We start from the raw sequence: 11128 nt of genomic DNA, 5'->3' as shown, positions 1-11128 counted from the left end.
ATCACATAGGTATATTGAAGCCTAAACAACATAATGTTTCATTTTCTTTGAGTTTGAATTTATTAAAAAAGCATATGTTGTATTCTGGGAATTGCTGTTTTGGTCTAACATTTTGTTGATTCACCAAGTTATGAGATCTGGCTGTAGCTCATCCATATTCACTGCTGAATAGTATTCCATTGTGTGAATATTTTACAGCTCATGCACCCATTCTCCTGTTGATTACATTCAACACTTGGACTATTTCTAGATTTATCCTGTTGCAAACAATGCTTCTATGAACATTCCTTTATATGTCTCCAGGGATATTAGTGCAAGAATTTCCTTGGAATTTTTCGGTTGAAGTTAAGGGAATGTGTACATTTATAAGACAGTGCCAAATTGTTTTCCCAAGCAATTGTACCATTTTTACACCCTTCCCTTATTGTTATTGTATGCCACTGAGTCAATTCCTACTCTTTGCAACCATGTCGGACAGAGTAGAATTGCCTCATAGGGTTTCCAGGGTTGTAAATCTTTATGGCGGACTGCCTCATCTTTCTCCTGCAGAACAGCTGGTGGGTTTGAACTGCCGACCTTTTGGTTAGCAGCCCAATGCTTTAACCACACCACCACCAGAGCTCCTTACTCTTCCCTTGTTGTTGTTGTTATGTGCCATCGAGTTGGACCCAACTCATAGTGACCCTTCCTTGGGTTGCTGAGGTGGTATCACTACGGAAGTAGATTGCCCAACCTTCCTTCTGAGGAGTGGCTGGTGGGTTTGCACTGCCAGCCTTCTGATTAGCAGTCAAGTGCCTTAGGTACTATGCTACCAGAGCTCCTTAATAGGGTATAAAAGATCTCCTCTAATACTTGGTTCCATCAGAATTAATTGTTGCCATTTAAAGAGTGTAAATTGGTATCTTAGGTCGTCTTCATTTGCATTTCCCTGATTACTAGTGACCACTTTTGATGCCCAAACTGATTACTGTTTATAAAAATTAAATTCTTGAACTTCTGCATTTCCTTTCCATTCTAGCATAGACTCATCTATGCAAATCTGCTTACAGTGATTTGCACACGCATCCTTGCATTCTCTTCCCCCAACCACTGATCTTTTGTGTATCACCTGCCCTACTTCAAGATGTACTCGTATTTCAAACCATACCCCTCTCCTCGAATAAAGTCACTTCTAGACTTACCTCTTCCACAGTAGCTGTCCTGGTACACATCAGTGAACTTCCTTTACTGCATCACTGAGTCCTGACGGCCTCTCATACTCCACTGATCAGAGTATAAACTGGTGGTACAAGGCACTTAGGAACATGTGTGAAAGGTTGGAGGTTTGAGTCCACACAGAGGTCCCTGGGAAACTACTGTGAAAAAATCAGTCATTGAAATGAAAGCATGGAGGAGCACAATTCTGCTTAAAACCCATGAGGTTGTCATGAGTCCTAGTCAACTTGATGACAACTGTTTTTGTTTTTTTTTAAATTTCATACATTTTGACCTGGTAATTATCTCTCTTGAAGGTAGTGACAAAGTACTAGCTCAATTAAAATGGTTTTCAGGTGGAGTGGCTGGTGGGTTCCAACCTCAGACCTTTCGGTTAGCAGCTCAGTGCTTAACAAAAGCTGGACCACCAGGGCTCCTTTGTTTAGGCGTATGTCTATGTCCATTCATTTTATTTTCTGGGTGGGCTGGGGGCTGTTTCATCAGAGGTAGGTAGTGATTTCTCTTTCCAGCTGCCAAAGTAATAGAGTTCAGTGAGGCTCATTTGGATGTTTTTGATTGAATTAAGATGACTTTCTAGGACTGGACACTCACAGGACTTCAGTTTGGGAGGAAAAGGAAAGATCTCACCCCCCATCCACTGTTAAAGTCCTTTCTACACTCTCCTTCCTGCAAGTGCTGGCCGAGCCTCAGCTTGAACACCTCCAGGAGGGAGACATTATTGCTGTGGGAGCTGGCTCACTGGCTGTGAGAAAGTTATTTATTTTGAAAGGTGTTTTGGTTACCTAGTGTCGCTCTGACAAGAATATACCACAAATGGGATGGCTTGAACTGTTTATTCTCTTATAATTTTGGAGGCTTTAAGTCCGAGTTCAAAGTGCCAGGCTCTAGGGGCTGGGTAAAAGCCCCTCAACCTTGAGCTTCAGCCCTGCCTCCTGCTCCTGGCCCACTGAAGCTGGAGGCTTTTCTTCACTCAGACACTGCTGGCTGCTGAGGCTGATAAGCCCAAGATTGACAAGTAAGATGGCACAGTCACAGTGTTACCAAACAACATGGCAGGCCATTGATTCAAGTCCACTGATAGTCCCAAGATTCACAGGGCATGCCAGGCTATTGAACAACGACTTGGCTACATGCAGGGTTCAAGCATGCCATAAGCTAAAGACCATTCCAAAGCTGCTTCTTATATACAGGAAGCAGACCACAGCCCTAAAGCAGTTACTCAGCTGCTTGTGGTAGATCCCACCATGGAGCTGATTGCCAGTCTTGTCATCGAAATAACTACCACCAGCTGCCCAGCTGCTCAACTAGGCCGGGCCAAGTTGACACACAACCTTAACTACCACAAAAGGAAATCTATTTCTTTGTAGTTTTCACACATTGGGTAGTTTGACCCCTGAGGGCCCAAAGACGAGTCTCATGATATCCACTCCATGTGATAGCCTTTCAGGTGGCTGAAGACAATCGCTTCTTCCCTAGAAGTTGGCATTCATTCATCCAATGGTTATTTATTGAATGTCCACCCTGTGGGTGCTGTGCAAGGTGCCGGGGGGAACAGTTGAAAAGACAGTCCTTGCCTTCTTGATGCTCACAGTTGAGTGTCTGGGGTCAGGCACTGATGGCTGAGTTGTGCAGGCAGGAGGTTTTTTTTTTCCACAGGGGAGCACTTGGAATACCAACTGGGAGATGGGAGAGAAGGGAAGGGCAGAGGGGGCCAGCTGAACTGCCTACAGTGGCAATAGAGGCTCTGCTGATTCTAAGTGGAGCTCTGGGGCTGGGCTGACTGTTCAGCGTTGTCTCACCTTGGGTAGGGAGGTAAGACCTTGATACCTCCTCATTGTCCAGTCCTTGGATGTAGATAGTCGTGCTCGCCACCCCACTGTGTGGGGTGTGACTGGGGGGGCCAGCTTTCTCCCATGGGGATATTCCTGGAGAGGGACTGCACTGGGAGCTATCAACCACCAGCACTCCCCTTGGTTGGGGGAATCAGTGTCGTGAATGGGGAGTCTGAGCGGCAGACTACACATCCACTATGCATGGGGAGATGGACATACCACACATTAGAATATAATGAGTCCATTATTTGAATAGCTGTGTATAAAGGGCAATGGGAGCATAGACAACACCCAAGCCAGGACAAGCTTCTCAAAGGAGGGGACATTTTACTGGGACCTAGAGTTCTGTAGGAATGTCTTCCCTGGAAGTCAAGGGTGTGGCAGAAAAATAGTAGTGAGGGTGCCAGTGAGAAGCCTTTGTCAGTAGAATCGACAGCTCTTGCTGATTGCTGGGCACCAGAGGGAGGAGCAAGGAGACACCCTGGTTTCTGGTCTGGATCCCTTGGTGAATGTTGTACCATTTACCAGGTGGAGAATCTGGGAGGAAAAGGATGAGTTCAGCTTGAGGACATGGCAGTCCACTGTGAAGTTGTGGCTAGAGAGAGAAGATTAAATGGAAGAGTGTGGGACAGAAGTTAGGCGTGACTAGCCTAGTGGTCATTTCCAGCCCTAGAGCTTCATAAACCATTCCCCTCAACGATTCACCTTGCTCCAAGATTTGGCTCTTTGGAATCAGAACTGAATATGCTTCCCCTTTTATCTTATCCTTACCTACCTGTGGTTTGTTTTCACAGATGTCACACTGCACCTGGCTCAGGTGAGCTCTCCTCAAGGTGGGGTCATGCAATGCTACAGGTGGGCCAGGCAGCCAGTGGCTTGGTGATTTTGGTGTGTTCACTAATGGGCAAAGTGTTTGAGTTCCTGAGAACAACCTGCCAGTCAGTCCTGGCTACATCAGAGCCATTCCCAGCAGAACCTGTTGAGATGAAGGAAGAAGACAGCAACATGACGAGGAAGAGGGAACAGCGAAGAGAACGCTTCAGTGCCTGGGGCCACTCTCACGGTTATTACATCCTGTCCATTTTTCTCTCTTGACTGCTTTGTTCACCCACTATGCTCTGAAGCAGTGTAGCTTTGTGGTTAGTGGCTCTTAATCTATTGCATCTCTGTTTTTCAACCTGTAAAATGGGGATAATAAAAGTACCTAACACATGGGGTTACTGAGAAGATTAAATAAGATAATCTGTGGAAAATAAGCCATATAGTAGTACCCAGCTACCTGTGCACTAGTCTATCTATAAGCAAGGTGCTCCTGCCCACTCAGGAGCAGAAATCCATGTTCACCTGCTCTCCTGGGATTTTTCTATTCTTACTGCTCTTCTCACTCATATCACTGAGATTAGTGGTATTCTCTCCCTCTTAAATTGCTCACCCTGTGGGGTCTTCTGAGCCCAAGGTTGGGCAGGGAAGGAGGTGATTGGTTGATAGTGGGTCAGAGAAACATTGTATTTTGGTTTTCTCATACCCTCATAAGTCCCTCTTGGCTTCTAGCCTCAAACAGTGAGTTTAAATTAACTGGGATCTTCCCCAAACCTTTCTTCTGTTTGTCTTCATCTATGTGAAGTCCCTGGGTGGTGGAAACGGTTAGGTGCTCAGCTGCTAATCAAAAGGTTGGCAGTTCAAATTCATCCAGAGGTGCCTCAGAAGAAGGGCCTGGCAATCTGCTTCCACAGAGTAAGCCATTGAAAATCCTGTGGAGCACAGAGTTCTACTCTGACACACATGGGGTCACCATGAGTTGGAATTGACTCAACAGCAACTGGTTATGTGGTGGGACTGGGCACAGGCACATGCAGACTAGCTTGGGAAGTTGGTCTTATCCCTGAGCCTCAGAGATGCTCATTTAGACTCAATCCTGTAGGGAACACTTTGAATGGAATGAACTCATAATTCTCCCATGTGTGCTTTCTGTAATATATATATATATATATATATATATATATATACACACACACACACACACACACACACACATATACATACATATACACATACATACATACATATACATACATATACATATATATTTTTTTTTCTGTTTGCTTTTAACAATTGCTTGTACTACTCATTTAGCAATGAATAGTATTCTTGTGACATGTCTCTTTTCCTAATGGACTATTAAGACCTTTATTGTAATTTAACCTTGCAAAGGCTCTTGCCTTATCTCTCTGCTCTAATTTGTTTATAAGCTCCTGGAAGGAATTCTTTGACCACTGACAGTAGTTAACAGATTTTCATATCTTTAGTTGATTTTAAATAAATACTTAATTTTGTTACATCCCTTAGCTAGGCCTTAAGGTACTTTTTCTTTTCCCTTTAAAGGCCTGGTTGGTTTACACAACCTTGGACAGACCTGCTGCCTTAACTCTCTGATTCAGGTGTTTGTAATGAACATGGGCTTCACCAAGATATTGAAGAGGTAAGAACTATTTTTCAGGTTGATAAACATGCATATTATTTTACATTTTCAAATATTAAGTTATTCAATATCTTGGACTTTTAGAGGTCTATAAAAAATTGCTAGAGATAAGTTCTTATTCTACACAATCCTGACTCCACATGAGAATCACCTAAAAAGTTTTAAAAGTCTGTTTTTGTCAGGCCCTACTCTCAGATATTTGGTTTTAGTTGGTCTGGGTGGGACCAGGCATTGGCAGCTTCGAAGAGGCTCCCCTAGGTGATTTTAAGGTGCAGCCAGGATTGACAGCCAGTGTTTTGGTCAAAGTTGCTGGGTGATACAAAGGGTTAACGTTCTTTGCTGCTAACTAAAATGTTGGAGGTTCAAGTCTACCCAGAGGCACCTCAGAAGAAAGGCTTAGTGACCTATTTCCAAAATATAAGCTATTGAAAACATGCAGCAAAGCTCTACTCTGACATGCATGGGGTCAGAGGAGCTGGAATTGTCTTGATGGCAGATGGATTTGGTTAAAAGGGATTTGGGACCGGGTTAATGTCAGAGAATGTGTAAGTCAATGGGGGAGGTCTGTGAGTCTCTCTATTGATTTTTCTCACACCAACTACATATATACACACACTTTCTATCAGTCATTCTTTTTTTTTTTCCCTGTGCTTTCTCCTTTTCCCACTCCATTGGCATGGGAAATTGAGAGATGCCTATAATTAATGAATCATTGCCAAAATACTTTCTAGCTCAGTGTTTACCTTTCAGTTTGGAATGCTTTAGGCTATACGTTTTGCTGCTGGGCCTAGGTGTGGTCCCAGGACCTATCATATCTTCCCTTCATTCTAGTGGGGTTGTTGGGCAGGGTAGGGAGGAGTGACGTAGCAGTCGTACTGGTCCCCCTCTCTAGTGGTTACTCTGTGCAGCCTATTCGCCAACCCACGGCTCTCAACCCTGGCCATCCATTGGAATCATCTGGGGAATGTAAAAGTTCTAATAACTGGGCCCCACTCCTGGAAATTCTGATTTAGCTCGTCTGAGGAGGGACCTGGCCTTGGGGAGTTTTAAAAGCTGCCCAGGTGATTCCAATGTGCACTTACTGTTGAGAACCATAGGTCTTAGAAGGTTTCTGGCTGTTTTTATAAATTTATTTATTTTTATTTGGGAAAACTATAACAAAAAACATTGGCATTTCAACATTTTTTTACACGTACAATTCAGTGACTTTAATTCTGTTCATCATGTTGTGTAACAATCACTGCTATCCATTTCTAATTTTTTTTCATCACCCTTAACAGAAGCTCAGTGCCTAAACAATGGCTAAGCAATGACTCCCTCTTTGACCATCCCTTCCATCCCTGGTATAATAACTGGCTGATTTTATTTGCCAGGATAACAGTGCCCAGGGGAGCGGAAGAGCAGAAGAGAAGCGTCCCCTTCCAGTTGCTTTTGCTGCTAGAGAAGATGCAGGACAGCCGGAGGGAAGCAGTACGGCCCCTGGAGCTAGTCTACTGCCTCCAGAAATACAAAGTGCCATGTAAGACTGGCCTAGCGCTCTGGGTGTGTGTGTGTGTGTGTGTGTCGGTTTGAAAGAGAGGGTGAAGGAAGCAGGGCTTGGGCAGTGAGTGAACAAGAAGGACGTTAAGTAGACTTTGGGCTTTTGTATCAGAGGATATTTGTGTAGATCTGAAAAATCTGAAGAGCCATACATTTTTACAAGGGAGCTCTGGTAGTGAAGTGCCTAAGGCATTTGACTGCTAACCAGAAGGCTGGCTGTTCTGGATACCTAGTGCTGCTCTGACAAGAAATATACCACAAATGGGATAGCCTTAACAAACAGGAGTTTATTCTTACAATTTGGAGGCTTTAAGTCCAAGTTCAAAGTGCCAGGCTCTAGGGACCTTGGGGTCCAGCTCTACCTCCTGCTCCTGGCTCACTGGAGCTAGAGGCATTTCTTCACTCAAATAGCTGCTGGCTGCTGAGGCTGGAAGCCCCAAGGTTGACAAGGAAAAAGGCACAGTCCCGATGTTACCAGACCACATGGCAGGCCATTAGCTTAAGTCCATCGTAAGTCCCAAGGTGGGCAGAGCATGACAGGCTGCTGAGCAAAGACAGGGCTACATGCAGGGTCCAAGTGTACCATAGGCTAGAGACCATTCCCAAGGCTTCTCCTTAAACACAGGAGGCAGACTACATCCCAAAGGCAGCTACTCAGCTGCTCCCAGTAGATTCCACCATGGAGTTGATGACCAATCTCATGGGGAATACTACATCCAGCTGGCCAGCCACTCAACCAGGCCCAGCCAAGTTGACACAAAAACATAACCACCACAGATGTTAAGTAGACTTTGGGTCTTTGTATTAGAGGGTATTTTTGTAGATCTGAAAAATCTGAAGAGCCATACATTTTTACAAGGCAGCTCTGGTAGTGGAGTGCCTAAGGCATTTGACTGCTAACCAGAAGGCTGGCGGTTCAAACCTACCAGCCACTCCTCAGAAGGAAGATTGGTCGATCTACTTCCCTAGTGATACCGCCTTGGAAACCCAAGGAGCTGTCACTATGAGTAGGTTCTGACTCAACAGCAGTGAGTTTTTTTTTTTTTTGGTTATGCTCTGGTAGCACGGGAGCTCTGGTAGCATAGTGCCTAAGGCGTTTGACTGCTAACCAGAAGGCTGGCGGTTCAAACCCATCAGCCACTCCTCGGAAGGAAGATGGGGCAATCTACTTCCATAGTGATACTGCCTCGGAAACCCAAGGAGGGGTCACTATGAGTCGGGGCCAACTCGACGGTACATAACAACAGCAACAACAACTGGTAGCATAGTGGATAAGGCATTTGGCTCCTAACCAGAAGGTTGGCAGTTCAGACCGACCAGCTGTTCTTTGGGAGGAAGAAGAAGCAATCTACTTCCATAAAGATATAGCCCTGGAAACCTGACGGGGGTCACTGAGTTGGAGTTGACTCAATGGCAGTGTTTTTTTTTCTTTTCTTTTTTTTTTTCCTTTGGATATGCCAGTACAAGACTGTCTGGGTAAATGTAGCTTTGTTGGAAGGTTTGAAATTAGGAAGTGCCAGCCCTCCAACTTCGTTTTTCCTTTTCAGAATTGTTTTGTGTGTTCAGGGTCGTTTGCATTTACACACAAATTTTAGATTTATATTCTCAATTACTGCAAAAAAGCCAGCTGAGATTTTGCTAGGCAGTGCACTGAACGTGTGGATCATTTTGGGGAATATGCTATCTTGATAATTTTAAGTCTTCTGAGCCATTAACGTGGGCTGTATCTCCATTTAATTAGGCCTTTGATTTCTTTCAAAAATCCTTTTATTTTTTATTCTGATTTGAGTGAAAGTTTACAGAGCAAATTCATTTTCCATACAGCAGTTCATACACATTTTGTCTCATGACACTGACTGAAATTCTCCACAATGTAACAGCTCTCTTCCCACTTCCTCCCTGTAGTTACCTTTTCCCTGTGCCCTTCCCTCACATGTACTCTCGCTCCCAAGCTGTCTCCCTGTGCAAACATTGCCCTTCTGTTCCCCCACAACTGATCACTCCAAGGAGTATATCTACCTGATGTAAATGTTCACCCCATATGCCTCTTGTTTGTCTGGAAGCCACAGAAGTGTGTTCATTTCCAGACCTGAAGGGTAACAATGGGCCATAGTCTCAGGGGTCTTACCAGGCTGTATCAGACCAGTAAATCTGGTCTTTGATTCCTCTAAAAAACTGTAGTTTTCATTGCACAATTCTAGCACTTCTTTTGTTAAATTGATTCCTAAGTCTTTTATTCTTTTTGATGCCATTGTTAATGGAATTGTTTCCTCACTTCATTGCTAGTGTATAAAAAATATATAACATGTAGAATTCAGGAGCTCTGGTAGCATAGTGCCTAAGGCACTTGACTGCTAACCAGAAGGCTGGTGGTTCAAACCCACCAGCCATTCCTTGGAAGGAAGGCTGGGCAATCTTACTTCTGTAGTGCTACTGCCTTGGAAACCCCAGGAGGGGTTGCTATAGTCAGGTCCGACTCGATGGCACATAACAACAACAACAACATGTAGAATTCATGGCTCAATGTGCCCCCTCTTAGCCAGCATCATCTTGACAGTGAGATGTTCTTTTCCCTTCTTGTTCACCCAGTCACCTTTGTGGAAAACCTGGGGGAGATATCAGCATTGGGAAACTGCTAAATTTTTAGGAAGGGGTAAATAAAGAAAGTCATGAAGGGCAGATAAATGAGTGGCAAATTGGGGTTATAATTAGAGTACTAGCTTAGATTACAGATAGTGGAAATAAATGCACTGCTTGTTATTGGTTTCATGTAGCTGGGTCCCCAACGGAGGCTAGGAGGGTTGGGTGGTAAGTGAAAGGAGAAGGAACTTGGACCATGTACTTAGAAGACATGTGGGACTGCAGCTCAGGTTTTAATAGGAGTCTTCAAACACCAATATCAAGCTTATTTTTCATTTATTGTACCTTTAACATTTAGTGGAAAGTTAGCCCTTACAGAGGGTGGAAAAGACTAAGTGATGAGTGTTCACGTGCCTCTCGGTAGCTAGAGCACAGGAGTGTGTGAAGTGTGCTTGGTGGCCGCACTAATCCAGCTGTGGCTTCTCTCTTTGGCCAGTGTTTGTCCAGCATGATGCTGCTCAACTCTACCTCACAATCTGGAACCTGATTAAGACCCAAATCACTGATGTGGACTTGGTAAGAGAATTTTAAGATGCTGCTTATTTAACTAATTGAGCTGTAGTGGTAGGGAAGACTAAAAGGTCATCAGTGTAAAATGCTTTTCACACACAGTAATATTATTACTGTTATTGTTTTGCATCTTTATGGGTAGGACAGGATCATAGTGGCTGCTATTTCAGGAGCCTCTGTGTGGTGGCTCCAACTTCTGGAAAGAGGCTGGACCTGGTTTGTGGCTGTGGTAGCTAGCTGTCTTACCTTTCCCCTCCTCTCTCTTGCAGGTGGAAAGGCTGCAGGCCCTTTATACTATCCAGATGAAGGAGTCCTTCATTTGCCTTGATTGTTCCATGGAGAATAGCAGAAACAGTAAAATGCTGACCCTTCCCCTTTCTCTTTTTGATATAGACGCAAAGCCCCTGAAAACACTGGTAAGAGTTTTCTCTTGGGGGATTTCATTCCCATGCATCCAACTCAGTGTGGCAATGCCCCCTTGCTTCTTTTAACCACCCTGTTTCTTTTTGATTCTAAAATTTTTATTGTGATTTGGGTGACAGTTTAGAGTAAATTCACTTTCTATACAGCAGCTCACGTATACTTTGTCTCATGATATTCACTGAAATTTCCCACAGTGCAACAGCTCTCCTCCCACTTCCTCCTCATAGTTACCTCTTCCCTGTGTCCTTCCCTCCCATGCACTCCTGCCCCCTGAGGTGTCTCACTGTGCATGCACAGCCCTTCTATTCTCCCATGATTGATCTCTCCAAGGAGTGTATCTACCTAATGTAAATGTTCAGTTCATATGCCTATCTTTTGTTTGTTTGGAAGCCACAGGAGTGGGTTCAATTCTAGACCTGAAGAGCAGTTAGGGGCCATAATCTCAGGGGTTCCACCAGGCTCTATCAGACCAGCAAACCTGTCCCCCCCC

General features: G+C 44.3%; 1 protein-coding gene across 1 annotated transcript in view; it reads left to right on the top strand.

Moving 5' to 3' along the window:
• The first annotated feature begins 3947 nt into the window (after positions 1-3947).
• USP18 (ubiquitin specific peptidase 18) overlaps positions 3948-11128 on the top strand; it is a 23836-nt gene continuing 16655 nt past the window's right edge. The window contains exons 1-5 of the mRNA XM_007937010.1: positions 3948-4110; positions 5430-5526; positions 6900-7045; positions 10142-10221; positions 10485-10631. Coding sequence (XP_007935201.1) covers positions 3948-4110; positions 5430-5526; positions 6900-7045; positions 10142-10221; positions 10485-10631 — 633 coding nt within the window. The remainder of the gene's footprint in view (positions 4111-5429; positions 5527-6899; positions 7046-10141; positions 10222-10484; positions 10632-11128) is intronic.

This window comes from Orycteropus afer, unplaced genomic scaffold (genome assembly GCF_000298275.1).
Source record: "Orycteropus afer afer isolate SDZICR_OR568_19922 unplaced genomic scaffold, OryAfe1.0 scaffold00040, whole genome shotgun sequence".
NCBI lineage: Eukaryota > Metazoa > Chordata > Mammalia > Tubulidentata > Orycteropodidae > Orycteropus > Orycteropus afer.
This window is presented reverse-complemented; position numbering and strand designations above follow the sequence as displayed.